This window comes from Melampsora larici-populina (genome assembly GCF_000204055.1).
Source record: "Melampsora larici-populina 98AG31 unplaced genomic scaffold MELLAscaffold_143, whole genome shotgun sequence".
Classification (NCBI taxonomy): Eukaryota; Fungi; Basidiomycota; class Pucciniomycetes; order Pucciniales; family Melampsoraceae; genus Melampsora; species Melampsora laricis-populina.
In genome coordinates this window covers 51,798-66,674 of record NW_006768907.1, presented here as the reverse complement: position 1 = coordinate 66,674, position 14,877 = coordinate 51,798, and the positions used below count along the sequence as shown (strand labels likewise).

Genomic DNA, 14,877 nt, shown 5'->3' with positions numbered 1-14,877 from the left:
TGATTATACTGCTATAATTAAAGGATGGGATGGGATGGGATGGGATGGGATGGGATGGAGGGAGTTGTTTTTTATTTTTGGTTCATTTTTTAGTTGAGGTTGTTTTGATTTTTTTTTGGAGTTTTATTTTACTTTTTTTTAGTTTCGTTTTTTAATTTTATTTATCTTTTTTGATCCTTTTTATCCTCTTTTTTTTTTCTTTTTTGAAAGACCTTTTTTTATCATTTTTTATTTTTATTTTTTTTAAACAAAAGTCTTTTTATTATATCTTATTTAAATTGCTCATCTTTTTTTTTTTACTTTGATTTTTTTTGATCTTTACATTTTTCGTTCGTTCAAATCTTAAATATCAAGAGACAAAGAGAAGTTTTTTTATTGCATATTTTCCATTTTTTTTACATTGCAATTCTTTTAAAGTTTTTTCTTTTTTCTTAATTCCTCTTCTTTATCTTTATGTTCAATTTTATTTACTTTAATGTTTAGAGAGTTTGGACAGTGAGTTGTTAGTTTTTTTTTTTCTTTGATCATGATTTTTTTTTAAAAAATTGAAAAACTTGAGAGTTATATTTTACCTTGTGAAGTGTTACATATATTTGAAGAAAAAAAGTTGAGAAAGGATGGTATGGATTTAAAACTGCAACTTTTTTTTTGAAGTAGAAAGAAAGAACAAAGAGAGAGAGAAAGAACAAAGAGAGAGAGAAAGAACAAAGAGAGAAATAAAGAACAAAGAAAGAGAGAAAGAACAAAGAAAGAGAGAAAGAACAGAGAAAGAGAAAATGAACAAGGAAAGAAGTGGAGTGAAGGGGTTTTCAATAGGTCTTTTCATTGGTTTTTGTTTCAAGAGAGTTTTTGGAGGGGTTTTCTGAGATGAAGTTTGAGAGGCAGATCATGAAATGGTCTAGCTTAACAACAAGCCCACTGTGCCAGGTGATTTTTCTCGGACTCGTCCGCCCCTGGCACAGGGGGCTTGCACATTAAACGACAATTGTTGCGTGACTAATAGCCACCTTTTGGTGGGTGTTTTTTCACTTCACTTTTACACCACGACCCACAAATGCATTTTCTTCAAAAAAACAGTCAGATGAGCTCTGTCGAGTTATGAAGGAAATGGCCTCTTCAGAATCTCGACAGAGCTCATGATCGTGTTGATTCATTGAGGCTGCTTATTTTGAGATTTGAAATTTCAACCGCTAAGATTGTTATGTGTACCCTTAAAAAGGCTCGAGAGATGGTCAATTGACTCCCTTAAACAAACTTATTACTCGTTTTCCAGCTCAATTCTTGTGAGCTGGCACTTTTGATTCTCTTTTTTTTTCTAATAGAAGTTATGTACAAGATGCTGAACTCATACCAGCCAGTTTCAGAAACAACATCAAAGTAATGTTGAATGAGATAGGATGGGTTGCATCCAAAAGTGACCCAAATTTCACTTTTTGGGGCTATTGGTCACGCCAGAGATGTCGTTTAATGTGCAAGTCCCTCGTGCCTCGGCTTCGGGTTACCGTGAGCTTTTGCACGATTGGACTTGGGTTAAGTTAGTGAAATGGTGGGATACGTGTATCAAAAATCTGATTTACTTACCCCTCCGTCAAGACTTCATGGTTGACGGTACCCAAAGGCACGACGGTACCGTCTGTTTCCACGATACAAGGTGGGGTCGGACTATGGGTCGGAAAAATAGCCCTATACAGAGGGTAAGTTTTCTCCCGGCGCGAGCATGAATTTGCAAGAGGTAGAGGAAAATATTCCTCCACTCCCTCTTACACTCACGTGTCGACTTGGCCATAGCCGTCTACCCCACACTCGTATCTGGGAAATCCTTCACTCTTCTCTCACGGTTTAAGCTCTCACGCTTAAACTTCCTTTTCGAATCCCTTTTCAACTACTTCTATTTCATTATGTCAACCAACGACACGCAAACATCAAACGTAGAGAAATTTAACGCTATAATGCGAAGAACGAGTGATAGGTTGAGAGGAGGGTCGGTCCCCCCTCTCGAAAGCGAACAAACGGTACATCCCCCCCTGGATCCCGACCAACCTCCGTCATCGATAACGACCGAATCCCAACGAGGTAGGGGTAGAGGCAGAGGACGCCGAAACGCTAGAGGTTCGACCAGACCGGCAACTCAAGCCACGACGGGAGATAGAGCCCCGATAGTCACACTCACGGTGCCCAGAATAGGTGGCAATAGCACTCCAGACGCTACTCCTGCGTCCTCGTCAGCTCTGGATACTGAAGGAAACTCTTTGTCAGCCGACACACCTGTCGGAGGCAACCCTTCCGGTCAAACACCACTGAGACTACGATTATCCACCTGTCAGGTGAAGGAGCAGTCGATCTGACGAGTCTCATATCCAAGGACAATGTTAATGAATCCAGAAATGGTAAGCTTCGAAGTCTTAATCCGCCCACCTCTGGTGATGCCGCAAGCGCGATGAATTTACCCTCCACGATACGTTGCGTGATGCCACCCTGTGTGATGCCTCCTTGGAGTATGATAATATCTAAGGACCTAGGACTGAAAATGTTTTTCTTGTCTGGTTCCCACTCCTTGCTACGATTAGCCGCGGGATCTCCAAGTCGCAGAAACACTATCGATGGTGTGGGAATAAGCCCCCCGAAAGGATTCCATTCCTGGTTATCGGCAATGGGACTTGCAGTAGTCAAGCAATCAGACACAACCGGCACATCGGTTCAAAATGTCACGGCGGCTCTGCGAAACGTACCCAGAAATCCCTCCAATTCAGTTCCCAGGGTACAGCCTGGTGTTCCAGCGTTACCTCAGCGACCCGTCGTAAAGCCGGCTAATCCAGTTGTACGCGAGGTGATCTGCCTCGACGGCACTGGTGGTACTAGTAATGCGCCCGAGAAGTCTCCTTCAGATGTGGGGTCGACAAAAGCGACAAGCAACATAAAACCTGAAGTCAGCGACGAAGGAATTGAAAACACCGGTTTAGTGGCCCTCTCAAAGCACTGGGACGACAAAATCAGACCCTTGGAAGGCTACTTACCTTTGTCGATTTTTAACATCAATTGGTTGAAGATGGATTTACTTAAGCACTCCCAACGACCTAAAACGTACAAAGATAAAGACGGTGAAAAGTATCACGGTTTATCAGTCCCCTCAGAATGGAAGATGACTTTTGGAGAATGGGTCACGGCCTTCGACCTTTGTGTCACTTACTTGTACTATTATAAGCATGACCGCTTGGCAGACCGTTTCAAAATACACAAAGAAAATGTGTTTGCGATAATGCGAGATCGACTAAGCTGGCCTATGGCTTTCCGATACAACCTAGCCATTCGAACTACCGTTCTCACCTTCCGGAACGCCGATGGGAAGGTTGCGAACCCTGCGCTAGTTAACGAGACCTTCGAACGAAACGCGCGCCTCGACTCTGAAAGACTAGGAGACTTTGACCCCAGATTCACCGATATCAACCCGTACGCTGACGGTCAATGCAAAGCCAATATCAACCCTCTAACCGGTGAACTCCTGCGTCCAGGTGCTAACCCATTCCAAGCCAACACGAGCAATCAGTTTGGTTATGGCTCCACTAAGCCAAATGCAAGGTCCTGGACTTACGCGAACCAAGCACATTACAAAGGCCCTGGTAGTGTGGGTTACTTCAATGGTGGTGATGATCGAGCTTCTGGTAATCGAGTAACTAGGGGTCGTGGTAGAGGTGGCGGTTACAATTCCAATGGGAATCGTGAGGAAGGCTTGAGAGGTCGTAGGGGAGGTCATGATGGCTACGACAGCCGCAGAGCTGAAGGCAGCGGAGCCTGGAGACGTGATGACAGGCGAGACAAACGCAAGGGGGATGAGCGCGAGCCACATGGCCCAAGATTTGGTGGCAATGGAAAGGCCAAGTAAGCCCTAGGCGATTCATGCTCATATATAACCTTCTGTGGTGCCTCTGAAAGTAAGAAAGACGTACAAATGGTTGTTGTGCTGGTGTGTGTAGTCCACCATTACCAGGGCGTGTCTTGTCCGCCATCCAAGAGATCTGCAATTTCTATCTTGAATTGTCTGACCGAGATCAGTGTCGCGCAGTGTAGGGCTCCGTCCAGAGTCTTGTGCACAAATATGTGTCGGATTGTTTGTTCAGCTTGAACCGTACCATGTTTTTGTTGTGGAATAATAACACTCGTGATTGTTGAGGTCAAAATTCTGATACCTGCCATATTTCCCCTTGTATTGATTTAGCCCGATGGTTAATCGCAGACGTATGCGAGGTAACACCCCTCGTCTTAGGATAGACGATGTCCGTGAGCGTTCGGGTATTGTAGAGCTCCTACCTTATGTCAACTCTGGTAAGAATTTTGACCCTCGTTGGCCTCAAGAGACGGCAGTCTGTGATCTACACCTAGATAAATGGAGAGAGTTAGTAAATTGGTATGAGATTGGAGAAGACGCTGTGGAGGTCTTAGAAGGTTGCACACACGGCTTTCATCAAGGTATTCCCGATCACACATTGGGAGACCGGAAGTGGTATACACCGAAAAATCACGAGTCAGCCATTCAGGCATCCGAAAAGATATCGAACACTATCGCGAAAGAACGAAGAGCCAATAGGATATTTGGCCCTTTTACTCACCAGGAAGTATATGTCAAACTAGGTTTTTTTTGATCAAGTCCTATGGGCAGTGTAATAAATGGGGACGGGTCCTTCCGAATCATAAACGACCTATCTTTCCCGCATGATGACGAAGACACACCGTCAGTAAACAGCTTTGTAGACAAAAAGGAATTTGAAACGAGTTGGGATGACTTTAAAGTCATAGCAATCTTCTTTAGAACTCACTCGGGTAGATACCTAGTTGCGATCTTCGACTGGGAAAAGGCTTATCGCCAAATCCCTATTCATCCTTCACAGTGGAGGTTCCTTCTCCTGATGGACCTCAACAACCGCCTTTGGTTAGATACGCGTATACAGTTTGGGGGTGTTGCTGGATGCGGAGTTTTTGGAAGGCCTGCCGACTTGTGGAGGAAGATTGTAAAGAAGCGTTTCAAATTAGCTGCTGCATTCAGATGGGTGGATGATAACTTACTCATTAAAGAAGTATCTAACCCTACGACGATTCAAGATGTTGTAGACTTAAGTAATGCGATGGGTGTTGCTTCGAATGCTGAGAAGGCCCACAAATTTGCTGATGAACAGCGGTATATCGGATTTATATGGAACGTGGCCGAGAGGACGGTGAGGTTACCTGAAGACAAGTTCATTGAAAGATCGAAACAAGTCGACGACTTCTTAGTACCTCAAGCATCGTTTAATCTGAAGCAAGTAGAAAAATTCATCGGGAGATTGGTTCATACCACATACATAGTACCCAATCTCCGATGTTATATGTCGGGTCTTCACAGGTGGGAGGCCGAGTGGAAGGTGCCATCGGCCTTGAGGAAAGTCCCGGGAGACGTGAAAGAGGATTTATTAGAATGGCAATCAACCTTGAAGGCATTCAAACCGAGAAGAATCATTCCAGACAACGTACCTATTGACGTTCAGTGGGTTGGTGATGCGTCCATGACAGGAATTGGAGTGTTAATCGGTTTGAAGTGGGCTGAATTCAAATTGGTGAAAGGCTGGAATGAAATTACAACGTCCCGAGGAAAGAGAAATATCGCCTGGGCAGAGACCGTCGCCATACGGTTAGGACTCTTGGTGTTGAAAGAGATTCATAACGTAGGAGGCAAGACCTTTATTGTACTCACCGACAATACCACGTCACAATCCGCAGTCGACAAACGTAAGTCCGGCGATATGGCGGTAAACAAAGAGTGGAAAGCTGTGCAAAAGCTCATGGTTGAGCTCCACTGTGATATTGTAGCTGAAAGAGTAGAAACGGGAAAAAATTTAGCTGATTTGTTGTCTAGGGGCAAAGATAGTAGAAGCTTAGATGACCAGATTGTTATAGATGTACCACATGACCTACGTCTAGTTGTGAAGCAATGCCTATGAAGCGTAGCTCCCCAAATTTGTTTACTTACAAGCTTCCGTCTTTTTCCTACCGTTGTGAGGCTTTGTGAAATGTGGCGCTGAATTTGACTTGTTCATTCCTTTGAGTGGCGTTCCGGCAAAAAAAAATTTGAGATTTCATGATTGAAAGGTTGACTCTTCCCCTCTTCTGATGAGTTGACATCCCATTAATTGATTGGAATTGTTGTCGGCCACCCCTCCAAAATCGCTCCTATGGAATTCAAGAAAGGCTTAGACGGTGTTGATTCTACTTCAGACGATACAGTGAAGACTTACATGTTACAGCCGTTCCTAGAAAGCTTGGACGGTTGATTTTGTTTTTGTCCTGTTGTGTTTTTGTATTTGCTTTTACAAAAATGCTTCGAAATCACTTTTTAGCACTGATTTTTTGTTCCACAGCTCTTATCTCATAGTACACTGCAACTATCGAAGAAAAATGAATATTTTATGGAGCGCACTTCTTTTCTACAGTGAGTTTCCTTTATAAGCATGGTGATGGTCGCACACAATCCTTCTCGCGGCGATGCCGCGGGTCGGGTGCCCCGCGGGGTCAGCAACTCTTTTTTACACACGCGGGGTCAGCTGACGCTGTCAACCTCTCACCCTTCTCGATTCTAGCCCTTTCTCCTCATTTGATCCCGACCTACCACCATCAATCACTTCCGCATCCGACTACCAAAGGTTGAGGATCTCATTCGGTTAGAATATTGAGAACCTCATTAAACTTGAGGATCCCAGCTCGGTTAGACTTGGGAACCTCATCAACTTCGGATGATCAACCTCGACTCTAGACCCTTCGACTCTCACCCTTCTTTCGTCCCTTCGAACTCTTCCTTCATCTTTCTGATGGTTTTTGTCAAGTACTCGGCCGACATCAAAGTAATCGCCGTACGCCTCAAGCTTTGAGGAGAAGATCTCAACTCGATCAATGACCGACTTGATATCAAAATCTCGCGTCAGTCTTTGGGGAGATGGACACAACTGTATCTCACCACAAACTCTGTACTCGCCAATCCTCAGTTCTACGAAACCCGAGGTGCTCCGACTATTCTTTCAGCGGGGCAACGAGCATTCATCAAAGAGATGCTCGAAGACGACCCGACTTTATACCTTGATGAGATTGCTGAGCGTCTTCAAGCTCGAACCGAAACTCCAATTTCAATTTCGACTCTTGCGATCGAGATTCGAGACCGGCTGGTCCTTACTCGTAAAGTTGCAAGAACGGTACATCCAAATCAATCACCGATACGTCGAGGTGAATATCTTTACGAAGTTGGTGGAATAAATCCAGATTGTCTTGTGTTCCTCGGTGAGTTTTTTCTTTTTCCATCTCACTCTCATTCCATAAAACTGATGATACTCTGATTTTTGATAGACGAAAGTGCCATAGCCAAACGAAGGCTCTACCGTAAGTACGCTCGAGCTAATCGGGGTCAACGGACTGAGCGGCTCCGAAGACCTACCAACTCTAAACGATTCACTGTCCTGCCAGCTATTTCTCTAGATGGTTTGCTTTCTCTTCAAGTCAAAGAGGGATCTTCCAAGCGATTAGACTTTGAAACATACCTTGAAGAATATCTGGTAAGTACATCACAAAAAGTCATCTTTCTCTTTTCTCAATCTTGGACACTAACTGATTTCCATACATATTGTCCTTCATCACACATCACTAGCTACCAATGATGAACCCATGGCCCGAAGTCAATTCCTGTCTAGTACTCGATAACGCTCCTGTCCATCATGGCGGGGAAATCGACAATCTTTGCGAACGGTTCGGTGTGCGATTGTTATACCTCGCCCCATACAGCCCTGACTTTAATCCGATCGAGAAAGTTTTTTCAGTGGTTAAGAGTCGTTTGCGTCGAACTCGAGCCCTGATTGGAGATTTTACGTCTGAAGAAGAAGAAGAGATTGTTTACATGACCACTGAAGATGTGATCACACCGAAGTTGATTAGGAGCCTATATGAGGGCTCAGTTTACTTGTAGCTATCTGAACTTGTGTATCAAATATGTAATACTTCTAATCAGACATAGAATAGCTTTTAAAAAACAACTATGATTTTTTCATCTTTTATTGTTTTTCTTATCACTAAGTTTTAAAAAAGGTCTATAGTTTTTTAACTTCAATTTTTTTCTTAGTACTAAACCAAGTTGTGAGTCTACTGTGGCCTGAAAAGATTTCTCTAGTATTTCTCTCGAAATAAATATCAAAAATTCACGTTTGAATCAATTCAATTCATTGAGTACAAAACAAACACAACTTTATATTGCAAAGTACAATACATATTGGACATAATAATCGATTATGAGAGTACATAACAACAGAGTAAAATATTTAAATGAGGTGTACAGGATGTCACGAGAAGAGATCACAAGATCTGGCCACCTTTGCTGAGATTCCTGAGAGCAGGATTTGAAAGAAGGGGATTAAATTTGGTTAACTTCGATAAAATCTGGATGGGTTGGAAGAAACCTTGTTGAATTGATTCTCTCACTCGAATCCCAAATCTCTGAGCTCCTGAGATCAGTTTTCTGGCAGTTGCAGGTAAGAATCCTTGTTTGATTAAAGCATCTAAGCCAAATCCTTCTGCTTCGTTTTCTCGGAGATCAGTCCAATGATCAAAAGCCATAATCTCCAGCTTGTTTCGAGTTTCTATGTCGTTAGGCTTGATGCGTGCAAAGGATAAGAAATCTTCGAATGTTCCGCAGTAAGAGCTCATAAAGAGACGCTCGTCCATGTCTGAAATCAAACTAGGTTCTAACTGTGAGGTTGTCGGAGCCGGAATACAAGCTGCAGCTGCAGCTATAGGTGCAACTACAAGTGGAGGATTTGGTTGTACTAGCAAGTCTTGCTCTTTCACCATCCTGACCCTATCCAATGGTGAGATGCCATTAGGATGGAATCGAAAGTCAATTGTTTTTGGTGGACTTTTCAGTGTGACATCGAACCAACCAGATCGCTGATCTTGAATCTGGGGAAAGCAAATACATCAGTTTCCTGATTTGGTTCAGGATCAAATGACATGTAAAGCGAGTTACTCACTATGATGTCAGCCCATGTTCTTGCCCTGGAACTGGTGACTCGAAAATAATTTTTGCTATTGTCTGGATCATAGCAGATGGAATTATCACCTTTTCGGTAATAGGTCAAGATTTTTTCTACAAGTGAAGAATGCTCGTTTGCTGAACCAGGGACTGGGAGTTCAATTTCGTCTCTAGATGGATTTGCTGATTTGTTTATCTTTCGTATCTTGTAGGCTCTCATAGAAGCTTCTTGAGATTCGATCTCCTGTCGGGCTTGTCGTATACGTGAAGGGTCTGCCATCTTCAAGAGAAGATTGACAAAGTGAGTTGGTCCAAGATCTTGAATAATCTGAATAAAAGTACTCCATTCATCTTCCTCATCAATATTGTAAAAAGGTCCGGCTCGTGTTGGTGTTCGTTCAGTCGCAATCCAGGACAGTTCTTTGGGTGGGTCGGGATCGGTTAGGTAGAGTGACAGATCCTGGACGTATCGGTTGACCTCAATCATTCCCCAAGTTTTGAACTCTTCTGGACTGGTGTTGAAAGGATCGATTAGAAATGAATGGGAATACTTGACACCTTTAGGTGTGCTGGTGACCTTCTTATACGTCAGTTCGTTTTGAACATGCTTTGATGTTGAAGGCGCCCTCTTCTCTTTTTGTTCTCTTTCCTGCCAGATCTCATACCCAACCCAAATACGAACTTCTCTTATTATCGACTCTTCAAGTTCTTCAAGTTCTTCGCTCGTAACAGGCTCGGCCATCGATTTGTAGTTTGCCTTGACCCTGAGATTTCGGCGTGGCTCAAGATCGTCTGGCGGAGTGGATGAACCAAGCCCTGGGGCGGGGCTCATGGGCCATTCAGGTTGAAGTGGACTCTGTGCCAAGCGGTGAAAAAGATGGTTACTTCAAGCCTGACCACTACATAAATATGAGGTCCAGAAGACTCACCTTCGGCCCTTCAGATACTTTGCGTTTCTGACGCTTACCCGATCCACTTTGTTCGGGAGATTTACGTTTTGCTGTCTTATCTTTTTTCTTCTTTTCTTTTTTCTTCTTTTCTTTTTTCGATTTCTTTTCTCCTTTTGATTTCTTTCCTTCTTTCGATTTCTTTTCTTTTTTGAAACTTGAAGATTCAGATTGGTCTTGGTGATCATGACGTATCTCGCTATGTTTGAAATCTGGTAAAGTCGGCTTGAAATCGAAATCTGGTAAAGCTGGATTGAACTCAAAATGTGCTTGACGAGCTGGAATCGCCCGCATTCTACGTTGAGGTGCTTGAGATTCTTGTGATGGTCTCACTGAATGGGATCCTTGAGCAGGTACGCCAAAGTCTCGATGTATCAATGTTGATCCGCTGCTTAAATACATGTCAGATTCATCAAAAAACAATGGTCAACGGATATCAAAAGTGATTACAACACTCACCTCTGAGAACCACCGATGACTGGTTTGGCTTCAAGAGCAGGGTTGGCATGCTCAGCAGTGAAACTTTCAACAAAGTAATCATTGGTAAGTTTTTAGATGCTGTCACTAGAGTATGGACAATAGAACACTGACCTGTTGTCAACCTCCTTGGGGATGTCAGGCCACATAGAATGGACGTTTAGAAAAGCGGATTGTGATAGATACGGTTTTTGAGAAGATTCGATAATGACATCGGAGTCGTATTCGTCTTCGACTTCGGATTCAAAGTCGGTAGAAGCAGCTTCTTCAGCAAACTCGTCAGAAGATACAGTATTTTCTTCGTGTTTGCCCTCGTTGGACATTTTGGAGGGGTGATTGTGAGGTTAAAGCTGGTCAAAGGTGGGAACAGCAAACAATAGGACTACATACGTAGTTCACGTCATTGAAGATCTCACGTAGGTGACAGGCCTCCCAGCAAATGTGCCTGAAAGTTACACAACCTTACACAAATGAATCGAATTTTTTTTACAGATTGTGTATTATAAAAAAAAAAATTTTTTTGACGAAAATACCATCAGATGCTCATGGATGATTTGTCAAAAAAAAATCAGTGCTTTAAAGTGATTCTCAAGCATTTTTCAAATTTACAAAAGCAAAAAACGAAAATACAAAAAGTAAGAAAACAAAATCAACCGTCCAAGGTTTAAAGGACCGGCTGTAAGTGGTAGCTGGGCAGCCCCAACAATAAAACATTACAACGCCGGAGTAGCGAAGTTAGTAGCGTTCGCTGAGGAAAGAGGGATTAGTCGATCGTCGTTGTTGCCAATCGATCCCCAGGTCTTAAGCGAGTTTGTAGTTTGGGCGGGACCGCGCCTGTCAACAGAACAATCATCATCGAACAACCCTCCGATCAAATCGACCACGATTAGGACATACCTCTCCGGAATCAAGGCCTGGCACCTGTTCCATAATTTCGATTATCCCCATCAAGCTACACCCAGAATCGAAGCTATTCTGAAGGCGGCCGCGAAATTAGAGCTTTGAGAAGAACCGAAGGAGAAGAAAAACCCAGTTTTAATCAGTCACTTATTCGGCCTGTTAGAGACTCTGTCAGACGGGAAGTTGGAAAACCAGGTCGCTTACACAGTGGCACTGGTAGCGTTTTGGGGTATGGCCCGAATGGGAGAGTTATTGAAGTCTTCTGCAAATATGGATCAAGTCAAGGTGAAGGACTTAATTTGGGATCAAAAAAGCGAGTTCTTAGAAATTAGGATTAGAAATGCTAAGACAGCGGCAGTAGGCAAGATTCAAACCATCCATTGTCAGTATCAACATTCTCTTCTCGATCCGGTGGGGGCGGTTCGGAGGTTGTTGGAGCAGACGGGCGCTACAGACGACAACCCAATCTTCTCCTATCCTTGTGGTGATCGGCGCATCACCTTGACAAAAGCGCGTTGTCATCGAATCTTCGAGGATGTATGGTCAAAAAGAATGAGAACGAAGTTAACCGGTCACTCATTTAGAGTTGGTGGTGCATCATTAAGATGGAATCTGAAGTGTCCTATTGAAGAGATTGTAAAAGTTGGGAGATGGAAGTCAAAAGCGTATAAACTTTACCTCAGAGAATATAGTAGTGCAGAACTCGCTAGTACGATACGTATCCTTCAGGAGACAAGAATATCGTGCCAACGCACCCTATTGAATCGTAGATCTCTAACACACACTTGCATTAAAAAGATCTACATGTACTTCCCGTACCGTTCAAACTCTAAGGCCCCGTTTGGGAGCGGTGACAAAGTGTAATGTACTGCAAAAGTGTACTGCATTTTTGGCCCCAATAATGCAGTAGAGATGAAAACCCGCACTTGTAGTGTGGTACAGTTATAATCTCTGTTTTTGGTCATAATCGTTTGGCAATTCAACACCACTCGCGCTGATTTTCTCCTGACTGTGGTATGTATGTATGTATACCCACAAAACCTCTGACATCGTTTGTTCTCGATCCACACTCAAACAGACTTAACAATCTTTCATCATTAATTCACTTGCTCGGTCATCGTAACTCATCAAAAGTTGTGAACCTCATCACCAATCAACTGGAACTTTTCTCTCGTCAAGGAATCATCTTGATCATCTTTTTCATATTGTTAGCGAATTTGAAAAGATACATATCCTTTGATATTCATGAGATTGATTGAAGGAGAAACAAGGTTATCAAAGCGAGTGACAGAATTTGAGAAGCGACGAGATTGATTGAGGGAACGGTGGATTGAAGGAAGAAGTGATAAAGGTACAGTGCGATGAGGTCGATTGACAAACTAATATTGAACTCGTGGTTGTCTTCATCTTGAAGTGTGAAGGTGTTGAAGATGGGTTGATAGTGAGTTTTGTAATCGAACGGATGGAAGGAGCCGATGAATTACAAAGGGAAGGGGAAGAGATCAAATTTGACGAAGTCCCCTTTCACCGTGCGGATTTATTTTTCATAAACAGCTTTTTGTCAATTATCGCAATACCACAGTATTGTCAGATTATTGTCTAAATACTGTGGTACAATACTGCAGCAAAATAAGGTACCAAACGTGGTAAGATCATACCACTGTGGTATTGATGCAATTACGAAAATACCGCGGTAAAATAACCGCTCCCAAACGGGGCCTAAGTGGTACAGAGTTTCCCACTCGCGATCAAGTTCCTCACCCCTCGAATGGGAGGTTGTTGTGACCCATGACGCCGTAGATGGGAGTTCGCAGGCTCAGGACGTCGCCCTGAGTCACGGGGAAGCGCTCTCTCATCTACGGCTCTAGGTGGTCCTATCTCCCCCCACCCATCCTAGGTGGGCCCCCCCCCCCAAGAAGCCAAGAGTATTCGTTGAAGGATACTTGAGGTTTGCTTAGGACAAACCGATTACATGTACACATTAAGTATTAAAGCATACTGTTCACTTATCCTGAAATGAATAAGAGAAACAAAGTAATTGAATAACCAAATTCACTTTCCACAAAGAGACCCCAATGAGTAATAGAGTGGAAGAGACAATGAGGTCAAATAATTATCCGCGGACGCTGAGACTTATGATTGAAGAGCTCCGTATTTGAGGCTGAGCCCTAGAAGGCTAGTGCTCTCACAACAAGACCTGTTAAACTCATCGTCCTCACTCCCGGCAATGATCTGAGTGTTCAAGGTCCACCCGGATGCCGAATGGTCACCGGTCCGGATGGCCCGCGTGGCTCTCTGACAGCTTGCTTCCAAGTGGAGACCTCACAGATTGCCTTGCTCGGCACTAATTCTCTAACAAATATCTTGTGAGACTTGTCACCTCAACTTACATATGCTAGAGATCGAAACTGTGAGTTTGACCTAACCTTGGGGAGAGCACATGAACAAAGGGATAATCCAGTTGTGTGGAAGGGATATCAGCGATTAAACTGTTCAAGTCTCTCCCCACTGGTGAGGCTTTCTGGTCAAGAGAAGTGTACGCGTGCCAGGTAGTGATGGGTCTTGATCTGTCTCGGCTTTGGTGTAGGTCTTCCCGGTCTCGAACATCTTTCAGAAGCGACCTCAATGCATTGCGAACCTACACTGACATGTTTCAATTCCTTGCGGGAAGTAGCAAGATTCAGAGTCTTTAAGGATTTAAATCTGACCATAAAAGTGGGAACTCTTTGTCTTTGGAAAGGGTTGTCCATCCGCTCGAACGTCATTTTTTTTCTTCAGTCTAATAATTACATTGTGAGTACCATTCAGGAACTTGGTAGCTAGCTTCGCGTTTTTCGATTTATTCTTAGAAGCTATCTAATCATCTTTTCCATCATTTCCTACCAGCATTTATACGAGGTCTCTTTACCGTCATGGACAAAGGAAATCACATTCGAACGCCGTGCTTTCGCGCATCTCAACTTCGAAGCTTTTGTTTGATCGCTTTCTTATTATGTCAATCGTTTCAATCTGTCGTTTCACTACCAACAATTGCTTCTGATGTGGAGGTAGCATCCAAAATCGCCACTGAGCCTGTCATGGAGCTCTCACAATCTGAAAAAACTTCTGAAAAAGCGGTGAAAACCTTCTCAAGCGATAAGGTTAAAGGACCACCCAAGACCAAATGGGGTCAGTGGTTCTCTATGTTATTTGCTGCACTGTTTTCCATTCCCATGTTGATAGTCATTTGTTTTTCAAAACCTTCACAGTCCCCTTGGATAACTCTTACAGAGCACCCACGAAGAGTGTCAAAGATCAACCACTTCCCACAGACGCTGACTCGGTGACATCTAACGAAATACCATCCGCTTCTGAACGGCCGGGGGCTCCATCATTATTAACCTGGACTCAGCAACACAGGGATATAGTACAACAACGGTTAAATGGGATCACCGCAAAAGGCCGGTTTGCTACTAACCGTGAAATCAATGAGATGTTTTACGAAGCAGAAGCGGAGATAAGTAAAAAACCTTTGGCGGA

At 43.4% G+C, this 14,877-nt stretch overlaps 2 protein-coding genes across 2 annotated transcripts in view; both read left to right on the top strand.

The window, feature by feature from the left end:
• Positions 1-1,898: 1,898 nt before the first annotated feature.
• MELLADRAFT_85342 (uncharacterized protein) lies at positions 1,899-4,065 on the top strand (the record flags this gene model as incomplete). Its single annotated transcript, XM_007419209.1, has 3 exons — positions 1,899-2,324; positions 2,393-3,876; positions 3,939-4,065. The coding sequence occupies 3 exons, from the start codon at positions 1,899-1,901 to the stop codon at positions 4,063-4,065; spliced, it is 2,037 nt and encodes a 678-aa protein (XP_007419271.1).
• Positions 4,066-14,270: 10,205 nt separating this feature from the next.
• MELLADRAFT_69985 (uncharacterized protein) overlaps positions 14,271-14,877 on the top strand; it is a gene marked incomplete at both ends in the record, with an annotated part of 1,834 nt that continues 1,227 nt past the window's right edge. The window contains 2 exons of the mRNA XM_007419210.1: positions 14,271-14,526; positions 14,607-14,858. Coding sequence (XP_007419272.1) covers positions 14,271-14,526; positions 14,607-14,858 — 508 coding nt within the window. The remainder of the gene's footprint in view (positions 14,527-14,606; positions 14,859-14,877) is intronic.